Here is a 16,699-nt window from a genome sequence, read left to right as displayed (position 1 = left end):
CGCAATCAATCGGGCCCGCCGGCGCCCGGAGCCAAGCTACCCGTATAGGAGCTGTTGCTACTTGCTGGCTATACCTGCATGCGACGTGCACGCGTCGTGTACTGACGCGCGTGCGCACGCAGGACGCGGCGGGTAGGCGTACAGGCGACGCGACGCGCGACGTGCTCCCCGAGTCCCTGTGGCCACGCCCTGGCCGGCGCCGCTCGCCCCCGCTCGGTGTCCCCGCGGGCCGCGCGCGCACGCCGGACCGGAGGAAGCGATGCCCTATGCCGCTGCGGCTGGAGCGGTTGATACGAGGTGCTAAATTTTAATGTCACATCGGATGTTCGGATGCTAATTAGGAGGACTACACATGAGCTAATTATAAAATTAATTGCAGAACTCCTGTACTAATTCGCGAGACGAATCTATTAAACCTAATTAATCCATTATTAATAAATAGTTACGATAGCACCACATTGTCAAATCATGAACTAATTAGGCTTAATAGATTTGTCTCGTGAATTAGACTCTATTTATGCAATTAATTTTATAGTTAGACTATATTTAATACTTCTAATTAGTATCTAAACATTCAATGTGATAGGTACTAAAGTTTATATCGAATACACAGAGCTGCAGCCAGTAGGCAGCCGTCGCTGCTCTGCGCTAGCTTTCTTCTGATCGACGGGCGGGCGTACGGTTGGACAAGAGCACTAGAGCAGGACGAGTCGTCGTCAGAAATCGCACGGACAGATGGAGTAAATACCTTTGTACGGCATGAAGCCTGGAGAGCGACGAAGCGGACGAGACGCACGGTTCCTGCCTGTCATGACGAGCGTTACGTGGTCGCTAGCTCTTGTAAAGGCATGCGGCGCGCTACTGATTGGAGAATCGACGACGACGACCGATGCTGGTTGAGGTGAACTGATCAGTGGCAGATTTAGTGCGGATCATTGCGATAAGAGTTGGGGACTTGGGGATCGGACCCTGAAAGGCGCAGTTCATCTGATTACGAAACGACGAGGTGTAACGTGGACACCTGACAAGGCATGAAAGACGTCTACGAGAATAACTGTGCATGCACGACGCGTAGTGAACGACTCCTAAACGCAAAGATGTTGATAGAACGTCGTGCGACAATAGTACGCTCATAATTCCGTTCTTTCGTACATAATAACATAATGGCGCGATGAGCACATGATTTTGGGAAATAAAGATTCCCGACGCATTCGGCATTCCCTGATCGAAGTTGGAGGCTTGGAGTTGGAACAATGGAGCGGACTCTGGAGATTCCCGTTGCTTCACTTGAATTTGTTAGGCCAAAATGGCAAAGTTCGCTCCAACAAAGCTAAAAACTTGTAATGGGCTTATCCTGGGCCCCAGGTCTCCTCTTTCAGCCCAAAGTTTCTCAACAAGTAACTGGGCTCAGGCCTGCGAGCCACCGCGAAGGAAAAAGGCAAGTAGCCGCGGCATGGCGGCTGAGGGGTCAGAGCTTGGCTCCCCGGCGACGGCGCCGCCGCCGCCGCCGCCGCTGAAGCGGCGAAAGATTGAACCGCCCAGGAGGTACCAGTTCTGTTCTCGCTCCTGGATTCTCGCGAACTTCCTAGCTATGTTGTGAATTTGTGATTGCTACGTGCTCCGAACGCTCCGATTTCGGGGACACCCATGCCTGATTTCATCCGAACGCGCCGCGCTGCCCTTCTAGTTTCGATAAGCGGATTGGAGTGGATCGATCTTGACTGGTGGAGTGGGGAGATGGCTACAAGTGTAGGTTCCTTTTAGGCAAGATTCCGGAGTAGGCGCTCGTGAGCATCTCCAATCTCCATACGTTAGGTTTTGGCGTTCCTCAAAAGGGGCTTTGCGATGTGGCAATGTGCGTGCGATCTTTCGTATTTCGGTAAAAGACGCCATATTCGTATGGAACCTTGTTGATTATAGCGAATCTCGAGGCCCCTTTTCATTTCTGCCCCAGACAAATAACTTGCGGCCAATGATCCGGCCTACACGGCTGCACCTGCTAAGGCCTAGGGCATCAGACATAGCTGACAACCATAGGTGGTAGTGTGTGATTTTAATGGCACAGGTATGAAGAAGAAGGTTGCATTCTTCACCGAGGCAGTTCTCTTTTTAGTGTATGGCTCATGGTCCTTGTGATTTTTTTTAGAATTCTTGCATGATCCTGAAGAGTCAAATAGTCTCTGTGTGTGTATTATCTGATACTCTGTTTGTGCAATGCCATTTGTTACCAAGGAAAGGGGAATTTCGTCCACTGTCACGTTCCTTTGTTAACTCAATTCCAATCATGGATTATACTCTGGTACTTCTGTAGTATAGCATATGAAATTTTAAAACACAGAACAGTCTTGTGTCCGCTAGATCCTTCAAGGACAGCAGTGCAAGCCAAGTAGGTCTGTGCTTCTTCATTAGTCATCATCTCCATTAAATCATTGAACCAAAACCAGCTAGTCTGTTAGCTAACTTTACATTGCCTGTCCAAATTTGATTATCAGCTTAAGGTTTCAGTGTTTCATGATGTTAACAACCTGAGTGGACACCTAAAATAACAAAAGGAAAACATAGCGAAATAAAATTCATGTTCTGCAGAAGTGCAGACCCTTCTCTGAAAGCAATGCAAAGCCAAATAGGTTAGTGCGTCTTCATTTGTCATTTATAAAACGAGGTATTGTGTGATTTAATTATCCGTCAAATGTCTAAATTTGATCATCACTGTTGGTTCATGACATTAATAGCCCGAGTGGGCTGGAAGGCCAAATCACCCCAACTTGCCTGAATTGTGAATGGCACCAAACATTTAGTTGATTATTGTGTGCCGTGATAAAAGCAGTAAAATCTAGTGTATCTTCTGATTTTTAGATTTGCCTGCTGTTCCATCTAGTCACCTCAAATTTAACAGTGACCTGTGAGTAGCAATTGTGCTGTCAAGCTATTGTGATATGTGATGTCTACTGCATAATTTACCTTGTTCTCTGGAACACAGGACCAGGCCTTCTCAGGTTACCCTAGATAAGGACAAGTCAGCAGCATCTTCCAACTCATCGGTATGCCCTGACAAGTCAAGTGGCAATGGACGCCTTCTTTCCTGTTTCTTGATATTCGCTAACATCCTTTCTTGATGTGAACTCCACTTTTGCAGGTTTCGGGTGTGCTGCCAGCGAGAGTTGATCTCAACAAAGTTAGAGAGGCAAAGAGATTTGTTGTCCTTCAAGCGCAGCATGAGGGATGCCTTGGAAGCTATAAAAGCTTTGATTCCCTCTTTGGGAATTACCTTGTTCCTGTCATCCCAAGCAACGATGTCTCTGACCAGATTGGGACAAAATGATGAACAGGAATGGCAATTTTTAAGGTTGTGAATGCTGAACAGGATGGTCCTGCTATAATTTTTGCAACTTCCTTTCAGAGTGCGACCAGATACCAAGTTACCGACTGTTCATCTAAAGATGACAAGAAACTAAGTTAATGTCAGCTCAGCCTTCAGTAATACCAAGTTGCATGTGCTGCTGTACATATATTCCCAACTTGTAAGATCTCGACAGTGGCAAAAGTTAAAAGATTTGCCTGCGCGGCTACACCCTGCAGGGCAAGTGGTGAAAAAGCTTCTGCGTTGTGGCAAGCATTTTTTAGTGTGTTACCTTTCCTTTTTGTAGTGGGAATTTTATCAGTCCCTGTTATCTCTCCACGGCCCCCTGAGGAATGCACATATGGAGCTCGATCATTTTATTCGTGTATTCTCTCATCACCGAAACCTCCTTTTCAATTATTGATGGAGTTTGTTTTTTCAGCCTTTCTGCCTTCCACGCACAGCTGATGCAACAACTAGCCTGGAACAAAAATCTCCCTGTGATGAGACATCGAGACACTGATTTGTCGGTCAGCTACCAATTGCCGTTGGAGCACAGACCAAACAAAGCAGCCGAGGAGGAGCCCAACTTTGGAGATGCAAAATTACTGTTGTAGCATTGTAGCATACTGTAGCGTTTCGTTTGTATTTGTGAATTATTGTCCAAATATTGACTAATTAGTCTCAAAAGATTCGTCTCGCAAAGTACAACAAAACTGTGCAATTAGTTTTTGATTTTTATCTACATTTAGTACTCCATGCATGTACCGCAAGTTTAATGTGATGAGGAATATTCTTTTTACATAGTGTCAAAGTTGGGAGTTTGAGGGAAACTAATAGACCCTAGGCTGTACTCGCATTGCATGTTAGATTTCGTGTCTTGACTTTTAAGCCACGTTCTGCAAGTCCAGTCTCCCTATTGTTTATCACTTGAATCGCTTGCTTTTACACAAGTACATCGTCCATTATCTATAGGAGCAGGAGCTCTGTCCTTCAAGAGAGTAAAGGGGACAGTCGGTTAGAGCATCCTCCTTACGTCTCTCAGTCTCTCGTTACTGTACACGTTGTGCCCGAAAGGCGAAAGGTGCGTGACATTGCCCATAGTGCGGTGCCAAGCTGCCACTCATAGAAGCACGGAACCATACCAACCAACCCCCATTGCCTGGGGAACCCGTAATGCCGTGAGCGTTTCTCGGCGCGTCAGTTCTCGGCTTACGGCCGGGATGCGTCACGCATCCGTCCATCCAGCCACCCACCCGCCGGTGGCGGTCACCAGTTCTCGGCGGCTCGGCGCGGAAGGACCTGGAAACGGACCCACCTGTCGGTGACGTCGGGAGCGACTGCCGAGGCGCTGTTCTGTCCTCTGGCTCGCGGCCAAGGCCCGCGGTTGGTGCGCCGTTCGCGGCCGCCGATGACCCCACGCCGCGCCCGCGCGCGCGAGATGATGGGCTCCCCGCCCGGCCGTCGCCACCTCGCGCGCAGGCGCAGCACGCATCTCCGGCCGGGCGGGCATGGCCTCCGGCACAGCCCGCTAACGCGTCGACACGTCGGCGTCAGCGCTCGTGTCGTTACGTCAGCTTCCCCTTTCCCTGGGCCCTCCCGCACGTGCCGCCATTCTTCTGTCTCTTTGGGACACACTTAACTAATCGATGCGTTACGCTGACCTGTGGGCCTCGGTCCTGGGTTCGTGACAAGAGTATTTTTAGCGCGTAGCTGGTAACTTTGCGGACACACCCCTCGCTTGGCCCCTCGCTGGAACATCACTCGCCCTCTCTGCTCGTGCGCTCGACCGTTAACCTCTTGCGACTTTTGACGCATAAAACCTCGGAAACAACTTTATTACGATCCGCACCATCCCTTATCCCGTGCGGGGGAATCGAAACCGTCCGTTCCAGGACAACTTAATCACAGCCGTTGATGAACAAGGGTACATCCGTAAATAATCTCAAGGGCGAGGGGGATTTATTCGCTGTGAAAACGCCCAACTCGTGGCTCTCGTCCCACTCCCACGCTTCCGCAAGCGGAGAAAAGAGCTGGAGGCAGAGAGAGAAGTGAGAGGAGAGAGAAGCGGTGTGCTGCTGTGGCCTAGCTCGCGATCCGGGCGCCCAGCTGTTCCGGTCTTGGGTCGGTCGCGCGGCTCGATCGGGAGGCTAGGGTTCGTCCGGTCGGCGGGGGCGCGATGGGGAAGGGCGCGGTCGTCGGGACGGCGGTGGTGGTTTGCGCCGCGGCCGCCGCGGCGGTCGGGGTGGCGGTGGTGGTGTCGCGGAGGAGGCGGCGCCGGCGGGAGGCCGAGAACGAGAGGAAGAGGAAGGCGGCAGCGGTGATTGAGGAGGTGGAGCAGGCGTTCTCCACGCCCACCGCGCTGCTGCGCGGCATCGCGGACGCCATGGTGGTGGAGATGGAGCGCGGCCTGCGCGCCGACCCGCACGCACCGCTCAAGATGCTCATCAGCTACGTCGACAACCTCCCCACCGGGTATGAGCTCCTCCGCGTGGATGTGGCCAGAGAGTTGCTTGTTCTCGATTGTGTGCGCGTCTTGGGCGAATGAATTGGTTGGGAATTCGCGGTCTTCCGTTGGGTTATTCAGGTTTTGATTCGGTGGAAGTGGGAATGTGGGATTGGTCAAGATTGGATACGGTGCTTTCACGTGGTTTCGAGGGGAATCAGGGAGGACGCTAGAGTGTGTTTTATCCTGTTACGGTTTTTGTTGATTCTGGTAGGAGGACGCGACCTTGTTTCTCCTCTTTGGATTTCTGGTTCATGGGCACCTTCACAGTTCTTCCGGCCTTAACATCAGGCCGTTGTTGGAATGATGTGTGTGAATATCTTTCCTTTTGGTTTAGATGTCGTTGGGTGCATTCGGTCTGCAATTTTCGTTGAGTTTTTACATGTTTTTTTTGAAACGAGAGTTTTTACATGTTGGGTTGGCGAGGTAACCAAGGTGGACAGAACTTATTCAGTGATGAACAGTTTGGTATTGATTTTTCTCACAGCCTCACAGATCATTCCAAACTACAGTGTCTTCTTTTGATAAATGAAATGTCCTTGTATAGATCGGTGCCTACATGTTGGACTCGCCTTCAGGAACCATGATATCGTCCTTTCTACGTCGTCATGGCTAATGTCCAAAGAAACATTTAATATTTGCACACCTTTCCGCTACAGCCTCTGTCATCCAATGTTTGGCACTATTGAAACATGTAACATGTAGTCAACCTTTGTAATCGTGGATCCATGGTATTTTTCTATGTAGTTATTCAATCATAGGAAAACTTTTTGTTGGTGATAGAAAAGGAAAACTTTATTGTTGAATCTGTCGAAAATATAATTTGGTGACGAGATATTTCTTAATGGATGTGCATATTGTTATAAATAATTACAGCCATTGTGAAACATGTGTGTCGCGACTCGCGAAGTCTTCCTTTATGGTCTCCACTGCTATTATTATCTTGTTTGATGATGTATGTCATTCTGCAGGGATGAGCATGGACTGTTTTATGCACTGGATCTTGGCGGGACCAACTTTCGTGTCATACGGGTTCAACTTGGAGGAAGGGAGAAGCGTGTTGTGAAGCAACAATACGAGGAGGTCTCCATTCCGCCTCATCTGATGGTTGGAACTTCCACGGTGAGTGCTTCCAGTTGCTATTTTTCTCCTGCACCAGAACAAATTTTTGTTGCATGGTTTACTGACATTTCTCAAAGCATAACTACAGGAGCTATTCGATTTCATTGCTGCTGAGTTGGAAAAATTTGTGCGGACTGAAGGAGAGGATTTCCACCTACCAGATGGCAAGCAGAGAGAACTGGGTTTCACCTTTTCTTTCCCCGTGCACCAAACATCAATATCATCGGGCACTCTAATTAAGTGGACCAAGGGCTTTTCCATCAACGGCACGGTAAAAGCAAGAAGACCTTTGTTCATACTTTGTTGACTACACTACTTATTTATACTACCAGTGCCTTGACCACAGCTGAGTATATATAATTCTCTCTAATTACTATGTGTTTTCCTGACCATCCAATGTGGCAATTTAGATTGTGCATTTAATTTTCACAAAAAAACCTCTTATTAAATGGACAATAGAGTTACTTGCAGTTATTCATGCTGTTTTTTTTACTAGTGGAATTTCCTGCACAAATTACTGGCAGCTGCTGTTTTGCTCTGTTCTGAGCACACTTAGAAACCCTACTCTTTAATTGATAAAAATGATCTATGTTTTCTCAATATTCATGATGTTTGTGTCTAATGTGACGTATCCTACATTGAACATAGTATTGATTGTATTGATTCTGATCAGGTTGGAGAAGATGTCGTGGCTGAATTGAGTAGGGCTATGGAGAGGCAGGGTCTTGATATGAAAGTTACAGCCCTGGTAAGTAAATTGATTTGTAGATTATCTATCATCTCAAGTATCCGCATGCCCTGCATTTTACGTGCATACAATAGAATTTACCATTTCCATTCACATTCTAATGCTGGTTTGAGGTTTCTTGTATTGATGGGCTAGCAATGGTCAGCTGGACACATATTACAGGTAAATACACCGTCATATAAAGTGACAGCTAACATTTTTGTACAGGTTAATGATACTGTAGGCACATTGGCTGGCGGGAGATACGTTGATAATGATGTTGCTGCTGCTGTAATATTGGGCACTGGCACAAATGCAGCTTATGTGGAACATGCAAATGCGATTCCTAAATGGAACGGGCTACTACCTAGATCAGGAAATATGGTTAGTGACCAACTTCCTCCGTATGTGTGCAATTTTAATGGTACTTACAGAAACTGAGCCTAGCTCAGTTTGTGAGAGGTGTGGTTGTACGCACCTACCACTCAGATTGGACTTGAATTTGGGTGCCTATTTCTTCTTTTTTTCCCTCAAACTGCGCAGGAGAGCTGCATGTAATTTTATGAAGAAGATTAGAAGAAAATATAAAATGCAAAGGTCAGGAAGGAATTCCTGACTCAAACACACTCACACACCCAAAAATTCTAACAAAAAGTTAATTGCCACCTAGTTCCTCATGTTGGTTGAGTTTTTATTTTAAATGGTCTGTTGGACCTTGTTAAATTGTATGCATCAGACATTAGTTTGGCCTTCTATGTTTTACGATTTTCGAACCAGTTAATGACATAGCATTTGGTTTAATTGGAATGCTAAAGGTAATCAACATGGAATGGGGAAACTTCAGGTCAGATAAGCTTCCAAGTTCAGAGTATGACAAAGCCTTGGACTTTGAGAGCTTGAACCCTGGCGAGCAGGTATGTGGACTTATTATATGCTGCTGTTTATTTAGGTGTCAGGTTTTTTTTCCTAAGCATAAGCCACATGTTTTATGCGCTGGATGAACTCCAATCAGATGATACACCTATCTACACATAGATCCAATCACGCAATTATCACAAAAGTCAAGCCATATTAAAGGGGGAAAAGGCAACTGATGAATAGCGAAACCATTAATCTATTGTTCTGAACATATTTGGCTGTTGAACTTGAACATAACTTATGTACAATTTTCCTCAGATATATGAAAAGATGATTTCTGGAATGTATCTTGGAGAAATTGTGCGGAGGATCCTGCTGAAACTGGCTCATGACGCATCGTTGTTTGGGGATGTTGTTCCGCCAAAATTGGAACAACTTTTTGTACTGAGGTGCACTTTCATGTTCCATCCATTGGTCTTGCTTTTCTTCTATTTGTAGGATACACAAACAAAACAAGATCAAAATCAGCCTAGGTAACATTGCGCGCATATTTGCACAACCTAAAGTCCATATCTTTTGATAGATTCTGGATCTGCTTCGGCAGTTTCTACAATGAATTCTACTGTATATTTGAAGCTCAAAATTAGAAACTGCACTCCAAAACAGTTCTAGATCAAAAACTGAAGTGGTAAAACTTTGGGCTTTTATAATGTTTGAACTTCTGATGAAACTATAAGTCTCTTCTCACTTTGTTACATAGCCAATCATTAAATTTAAACAAGTGGCAGTTTGGTGCAATTTACTAACATTTTTCGGGCATTTTGAGCCCGTGGAGCATAAAATCAATTCCCTGTCCTTCCTGTATATCTTGGAACTGGCACTTTCTAACTTCAGATATGTCATGTGAGGAGACAGCTCTCGCCCCATCCTAGAATCTTATCAGCAATTCGCAAATCCATCTATTTGGGAGGATGTTAAGCAGACTAAGCTGCATTTGGCATTACTGGGCCTTGTAGTGATGGAGTCCACCCCTGCCCAACTGACTACTCCCAGAGTAACGAAAAAAATGATGAATCCAAGTTCTCTTTCCATTGCCCATCTGCACCTTTAAAATCACACTCCTATGCCTAATCTTAGGAAGAAACCGATGAAGTGAAATTAAAGATTGTACCGAACCTATGAAGTTCTCAACTGACTACTCCGAGAGTAAAGAAAAAAATGATGAATCCAAGTTATCTTTCCATTTCCCAACTGCACCTTTAAAATCACACCCATAGGCTAATGCCTAATCTTAGGACGAAACCAAAGAAGTGAAATTTGTGATTGGCTTGTTTGTAGTATCTTAGTTTTAGATAAGCCTCAGTTACATATGGTAGGGTAAGCATAGTATTGTAAATCTTTTTGTATGAGCACATTTTCCACGTTTTGGAGTTTAGCCATATATAATAGGGTACTGCGAAAGTTTATCCAACAAACTTGTGGAGCAGAATTGTAAGTCGTGTAACAAATAAAAGCTTTTCCTAATGAAATTGCAATTCTGATATTGCAGAACGCCGGATATGTCAGCCATGCATCATGACACCTCACATGATCTCAAACACCTGGGAGCCAAGCTCAAGGATATTCTGGGGGTACGATGGCGCACATGTTCAAAAAAAGATACTGTAGATACAATCTTCAGTAACAATTGATTCCTTATGTGTTAAGCTTCTACTTATTTCAGGTTCCTGATACTTCCCTCGAAGCAAGATACATTACTCTTCATGTATGTGACCTTGTCGCGGAGCGAGGTGCACGCTTGGCTGCTGCTGGTATATATGGCATTCTGAAGAAGCTAGGCAAGGACAAATTGCCAAATGACTTTAGCCAACAAAGGACTGTGGTCGCTATGGATGGTGGCTTATATGAGCATTACAAGAAGTTCAGTGCCTGCCTGGAAGCGACACTTACAGATCTGCTCGGTGAGGAGGCTGCCTCGTCGGTTGTTGTCAAGTTGGCCAACGATGGCTCAGGAATCGGAGCTGCGCTTCTTGCAGCCTCACACTCCCAGTATGCTGAAGCTGCATAGTTCTAGGAGCTCGAGAGATCGAGTTCTTAGTGTAACCTTTTTCTTTTCCTCCCTCTTCCCTTCAACCGAGAGCTCCCCTCGTGCGATTCGCATCTCTTTTTTGCCTCTGCAGCGTAATATAGCTAGTATGGCGCCAATGAGTTCGGAGTATATCACTTGAACAAGCATTAGCAACTGCAGGGAAGTGGAAGCGGATGTGACATCTGAGTGAAGCCGTTCCTTTCCTGCCCATTCTTTTTTCCCTATCCATTTAAGTTTGTATTATGATGCGATATCGCAAACCGACCAGTGGTTATCTGTGTAATCTTGTATTTCAGAATAAAGAGGGGGGACAAAGTCATACAATCTTACTCATTTTTGAATGAATGTGCACAGCTCCTGCTTTTATTTCAGAGAGAACTACAATAGCAGCGTGTGCTTATTGTTGTGTTTTATTGGTCTAGTATGTGTATGATCTAAAAATTTACTGTGTCAAACCCCAGAATATTACCTAGTAGAGTCAAGGTCATGGTGACTGGTAGTGAGTCGTGGTGCATAATTATCTGCTGTACTGTGCTGAAATGTACCGACGGAAGTACCATTATATAGGTGTTGACTGACGCTGTCCTGACTTGTTTTCTGGGACGCGCAATACTCGGATCTTCAGATAATGCTGTCGAAGTCGCTCTTCTCTTCGATGTCAATTCCAGTGCCGTTCGAGAGCTGTTTCCGGCGACTGCCTCGCTGCGGCACCAGGAGTGGAGCCTCTTCGTACTCCAGTTCACGCTCCGTTTTGCTCTTCTGGTGCGTCTGGTCGCTGCATTTAAGCAAGCTCTGCAGCACGTCCTTCATGGCTGGCCGCGACGACGGCAAGTCTCCGGTGCACGCCACGCCTAACCTGAAGACGACCTCGACCTCCTCAGAGTACTCTGCGTACCTGATGCTCCTGTCCGTGGCATCGGGGATGCTCCCTCCAGATCGGTAGTGATGCCGTGCCCATTCCGCCAGGCTGCCGTGGTCGCCGCCGTCGTTGGCCTCTTTGCCGGTGGTCAGCTCCAGGAGCACGACGCCGAAGCTGTAGACGTCTACCTTCTCGCTCACTTTCTTGGTGTAAGCACACTCTGCAAACAAAGCACGAAAGATCACCAGAACATGTGACATTATATTGCTACAGCGATCAGTACCACAGATACTGTTGCCAATCCGGCAAAACGTGACCAAGATCAACTGGATTCCCGAAGCAGCAAGCAGGGATCCTTACCCGGAGGCATGTAGCCGAACGACCCGGCGACGGCGGACATCGTCTCGGGCGCCCCGTCCTGCGCTAGCATCCTGGCCAGCCCGAAGTCGGCGACCTTGGCCCGGAACTCCGAGTCCAGCAGGATGTTGCTCGTCTTGACGTCCCGGTGGACGACCGGCGGCTCGCACTCGTGGTGCATGTAGCACAGCCCCTGCGCGGCGCCGACGGCCACCCCGAGCCTCGTCGGCCAGTCCATCGGCGCGCGCCGCGCCCTCGCCGTGAGGTGCCCGCCGACGGCGCCAGGGCCTTCGCCGTGGAGCCATTTGTCCAGGCTGCCGTTGTCCATGTAGTCGTACACGAGGAGCCTGGCCTCGGTGCCAGTGAGGCAGCAGAGCAGCCTCACGATGTTGTTGTGCCGGACGCTGCCGAGGATGCTCGCCTCCGACTCGAACTCGCGCTCCAGGTTCTCGTCGAGCGTGCCGGCGGTCCGTATGTGCTTCACGGCCACCGTACCGGCGTTCCCGCTTCGCCGGTGGGTGTAGGCGACGCGGTACACCCGGCCCGACCCGCCGCGGCCGATGAGGTTCTCCTCCGTCAGGCCCCGGAGGATGGACGCCTCCCCGAAGCCGAGATCTTTGACGAAAGGCGTGATCTTCCAGTCGTCTTGCTCCGCGACGCGGCGCCGTCTCTTCATGACGAGGACGGCGAAGAAGGAGATGGCCGCGGCGATAAGGAGGAAAACGGTTCCGGCAACGAGGAGGCCGGTACGGAGTGCGTGCGAGACGCCTCCGGAAGAACTGCCGTCTTGCGACCCCCCGGCGCAGGACCGCACGCCGGCGAGGTAGCCGGGTCGTCCCAGAGCGGCGGTGCAGAGGCCGGGGTTGTCGAGGAAGCTGTTGCCGTTGGCTGCCGTGGCAAGCCCAGCCGGGACCTGGCCACTGAGCTGGTTGGATGACAGGTTCAGGGAGGTGAGTGTCAGCATCGCAAGTGCCTGCGGTACGTTGCCGGAGAGCTTGTTCGACGACAGGTCAAGGACACTTAACACCGGCATGGCGCCCAATTCTGCCGGTATCGCGCCCGTGAGCTTGTTCCTGCTCATGTCCAGTTGGGTGAGCTGCGTTAGCTCAGCAACGCTCCTTGGGATTCCGCCCGACAGTTGGTTACCGGACAGGTTCAGTGTCAGTAGCCGCGGCATGCCGTCCCCAAGACTCGCCGGCATGTCACCTGAAAACTGGTTGTTTTCGGCGGTGAACACCTGGAGCGCAGCAGCTGTCGCCGGGATGCTGCCAAAGAGCTGATTGTTCTCAATGTGCAACGTTGTAAGGTTGCTATCCATCGTGGCGGGGAGTCTTCCGGTGAGCCTGTTATTCCGTAGGAACAAGGTTTTAATCCCTATCGTCCATAGAGCCTGGGGCACCTCGCCAGAGAGCTGGTTACTGTCTAGCTGCAGGCTGCGCAGACTGGTGCAGTTGGCCAGGGCTTCCGGGATGGATCCGTTCAAGTGGTTGCCCTTGGCAGTGAGCGTCATGAACTGGCCTCTGGCACATAGCCCTTCTGGAATTGTGCCAATGAGCTCATTGTCGTCAGCCTCCATATAAGTAAAGGTCGAGTGCTTCCCAAGTTCTGGCGGGAGAATACCAGTAAACCTGTTACTATAAAGCCTCAATACCGATAATGATGGCAGCCGGCCGATGCTGGCAGGTATCTCGCCGGAGAAGTTGTTCCTGAAGAGGGACAATCTTGTGAGGTTCTCCAAGTGCCCAAAGACTTCCGGGATAACTCCAGTAAGCTTATAATTCTCTGAAACATCGATTAATGTTAAGCCCATCGCGGCGAAGTCATTAACCACCAAGTCGCCGGTGAGGTTGTTCCTGTAAACTGCAAAGGATTGCAATTTCTTGAGGCTCCAAACCCACGGAGGTATGCTTCCGGTCAGCGTGTTGATGGACAGGTCCAGCACCTCCAACTCCGGCATGTCCGCGACAAACCTCGGGAAGTCGCCGACGAGCTTGCACTGCGCTGCCCAGAGACTAGTCATGTTGGTCAGGTTCTTAAATGAGGCCGGCAGGTCCCCCGCGTCGAACGGGTTGTACGCCAACCATAGCGTCTGAAGCCTCGTCAGCTTGCCGAGCTCCGCTGGGACGGTGCCAATGAGTTTGTTGTCGTCCAGCTTGAGATTCTGGAGATTCCGGAGGCTGGAGAGCGACGCTGGGATTGTGCCGTTGAACCTGTTTCCGCTGAGCACCAGCGTGGTCAGGTTCGCCCCCAGGCGGGAGCCGGTGTCCGCGGGGAGCTCTCCGCCAAGATGGTTCCAGGACAGGTCGAGGTACTGAAGCGCAGAGCAGCGGTAGAGCGCGGTGGGGAACACGCCGGTGATGTTGTTGCTAGAGACGTCGAGGTACGTGAGGCCGGTGAGGCCGCCGACGGCGTCCGGGAAGGGCCCCGCGACGTTGGCGCTGGCGAGTGTCAGGTTCACGACACGCCCGGCCGTGTCGCACGCCACGTACGGCCACGCGCAGTGCGCGCCCGCGGCCGAGGCGTTCCACCCGGCCAGCACGGGCGGGTCGCCCCACGCGCGCTTGATCTCGAGCAGCAGCCGCGCGTCGTCCTGCGCGGCCGCGCGGGGCAGGAGGCAGCAGCTGGGAAGTAGTGCGAGCACGAGGCCGAGGAGATGCGGGGAGCGCCATGGTGCCTCCATGTGTCGGCCGGTCTGTTTTCGTGGCGTGGCGTTGGTTGTGCGCGCCTGCACGGCCGCCGCGGTGCGCGGTCGACGCGGGAAGAGGCCAAGATCAGGGAGACGGACGATCGGTTTGGCAATCAAATGCGGAGGGAGAGGGAAATCCCCAGTTTTTCTTGTAGAAAACTGGCATGAGCCCATTCGGTCCGCTGCGTGCGTTTTGGGCTTTTACTTCTTGCAGGTGCTTGCCGCGAAGCTTTCTAACTGCCTCTGATTCGTATCTTTTCCTTCGTTTAAGAGTGTGATTCGGACGGAGTAGACCAGACTTTTGCTGGTGCTATGGAAGTCTGTGTTGTTCAAACTGTCGATAGATGCCAGATAGAGGAATCGTTTTTCCTTCTCTTGACTGCACCGCTGATCAACGAAATTCGGGTTCGGGGTCAGTTCGCTAATCTTTTCTTCTCACGTTCGCCGGAGACGGGTCACAGCACAGCATAACTGTGCCCCGTCAAACACGAGACTCCGAGGGTAACTCGTTCGCATGATTTTTATTCCCTGAGGTAAAATCACATTTTTTATAAAAAATGCAGCTTAAAAAAAGTAGATGTTCACATAAATGGACACACATATAAAAAACACATATGGGAAGTTAAATTATTTTTTAAAAGTAACAAAATCACCGTATGTGTGGGCGCCAATAATTAGATTGCACGCTAGCTGCGCTTATATTACACACGAGCTTTTGGCTCATATGGTCTCATTTTCCCGGCCCTTTGTAGGAAAAAAGAGGCATGGTCTAGTCCACCCGGCTGGCACACATTTCCCATTCCTTTCCTCCTTAGTTCGTTGACGAACGTTCCAAAATTAAAAATGCATACATATGAAAAAACTTTCCAAAATCTTTTTTTTCTAGAATTTTTTAAATAACACTTCTAATTATGAAAATAATTTTTTTTGGAAAATTATCTAAATAACCTTTTATGAAAAAGTTATCTAGATCCATTTTGAAAAAAAATGAAAAAGGAGAAGAAAGACAAATGGAAAAAAGGGGGCACTCCTCAAAAGTTCTCAGAACATTAAGTCGCTAGTGCGCATGTTGCGTCTTTGCGGTTGCTGCTAGTAAGGCCGATCCTAAGATTTTAGGGCCAAGAGCAAAACTAAATAGGAATCCTTGTAAGTAGTAGGAGCAGTAGTAGCCTTGTAAGTATAGTAGATATTTTACGGGCAAACACTTAAGGTGCATGAAAAACTATTAAACAAAACATTATAAAGACAATACCTTATAAGTTTAGCATCTAATCATTGATGATGGTATCAATATCAGTCTCATTCAGTAATTTCTTGCCAAACAGTTAGTCTCCTGTCATGTATCATTTTTCCGCCATGTATCTCTCCATTGCTCATATTTCTAGATTAACTAGTACGTCCATCAAACCATACTCTCACGCGGCATAGTAATTTTAAAGAACATAAGTATTAGCAATGAATAAAAGATTAAGGTCCATATCTAATAACCAAATTTGCTTATCATGCTCTCTCTAATTTAAAATCTAACAAAATACTCGTATAGATATGCCGATCATGATAAATTAGTTAGCAATTACTCTATACACATCCACACTTATAGTTTTCTCTAATTTGTATCACACCTTTATATATGTTTTAAAATGTGTTTAATTTAACCCTTTGACCTATGTGTAAAGTATTGAACGTGAAAATCGTTATTCTCATCTTTTAAATCCGTACATGTACATGTGGTCTGTATAATGCCACCAGTGGTGGAGTCAGAATCTCAAATTTTATCTTGTTAGGGGACCAACAATGTTAAATTTTTCAAAATTTCATCATTGATTTTTTAATGAAAATTTGCATTGGTTGGGCTGACATCACGCACATATATTTTAAATTATTATTTTTCTATATTAGTAATAATAGAAATAGGTAATTTAGAACCATGTATGCATGGTGTACTTTAATTTTTTTAAATGGAAGATTCATGTAATTTTGATGCAGATTTAGACTTGATTTAGGTTATGTTTAATAATTAAATATGGGTATTTAGATACAAATTTAGGGGTATTTTAGATTATTTTTTTATAATGTCATATGTGTATAAGTTAGATAACATTAAGGGGTTGGTTTAGGTTTTTGTTTTCAGAATATTAGAGGTGGACAATTTCGA

The 16,699-nt window shown here is 47.8% G+C and overlaps 3 protein-coding genes across 4 annotated transcripts; 2 read left to right on the top strand and 1 right to left on the bottom strand.

Annotated features, from left to right (window-relative positions):
* Positions 1-1,429: 1,429 nt before the first annotated feature.
* On the top strand, positions 1,430-4,055 carry LOC101756514. Of its 2 annotated transcripts, XM_004969857.3 has the most exons (4): positions 1,430-1,545; positions 2,981-3,041; positions 3,137-3,346; positions 3,783-4,055. In XM_004969857.3, exons 1-3 carry the CDS (start codon positions 1,454-1,456, stop codon positions 3,320-3,322), a joined length of 339 nt encoding a protein of 112 aa, XP_004969914.1. In that variant the 5' UTR covers positions 1,430-1,453; the 3' UTR covers positions 3,323-3,346; positions 3,783-4,055. The 2 variants fall into 2 exon arrangements, with proteins under 2 accessions (XP_004969914.1, XP_004969913.1); XM_004969856.3 differs by lacking the exon at positions 3,783-4,055 and having other exon boundaries at positions 3,137-3,781.
* A 1,314-nt stretch (positions 4,056-5,369) lies between these two features.
* On the top strand, positions 5,370-11,013 carry LOC101756109 (hexokinase-6). The gene is made up of 9 exons (XM_004969855.4): positions 5,370-5,815; positions 6,818-6,968; positions 7,057-7,239; positions 7,642-7,716; positions 7,924-8,079; positions 8,511-8,609; positions 8,872-9,002; positions 10,103-10,184; positions 10,277-11,013. Exons 1-9 carry the CDS (start codon positions 5,520-5,522, stop codon positions 10,619-10,621), a joined length of 1,518 nt encoding a protein of 505 aa, XP_004969912.1. The 5' UTR covers positions 5,370-5,519; the 3' UTR covers positions 10,622-11,013.
* Positions 11,014-11,104: 91 nt separating this feature from the next.
* LOC101755707 (receptor-like protein kinase 5) lies at positions 11,105-14,617 on the bottom strand. Its single transcript, XM_022826965.1, has 3 exons — positions 13,103-14,617; positions 11,862-12,637; positions 11,105-11,721 (listed from the first exon to the last, which is right to left on the bottom strand). Exons 1-3 carry the CDS (start codon positions 14,536-14,538, stop codon positions 11,264-11,266), a joined length of 2,670 nt encoding a protein of 889 aa, XP_022682700.1. The 5' UTR covers positions 14,539-14,617; the 3' UTR covers positions 11,105-11,263.
* Positions 14,618-16,699: the final 2,082 nt, after the last annotated feature.

This window comes from Setaria italica, chromosome V (genome assembly GCF_000263155.2).
Source record: "Setaria italica strain Yugu1 chromosome V, Setaria_italica_v2.0, whole genome shotgun sequence".
In the NCBI taxonomy this organism is placed as follows: domain Eukaryota; kingdom Viridiplantae; phylum Streptophyta; class Magnoliopsida; order Poales; family Poaceae; genus Setaria; species Setaria italica.
The sequence above is the reverse complement of the archived record's forward strand: the minus strand, read 5'-3'. Positions and strand labels throughout refer to the sequence as shown.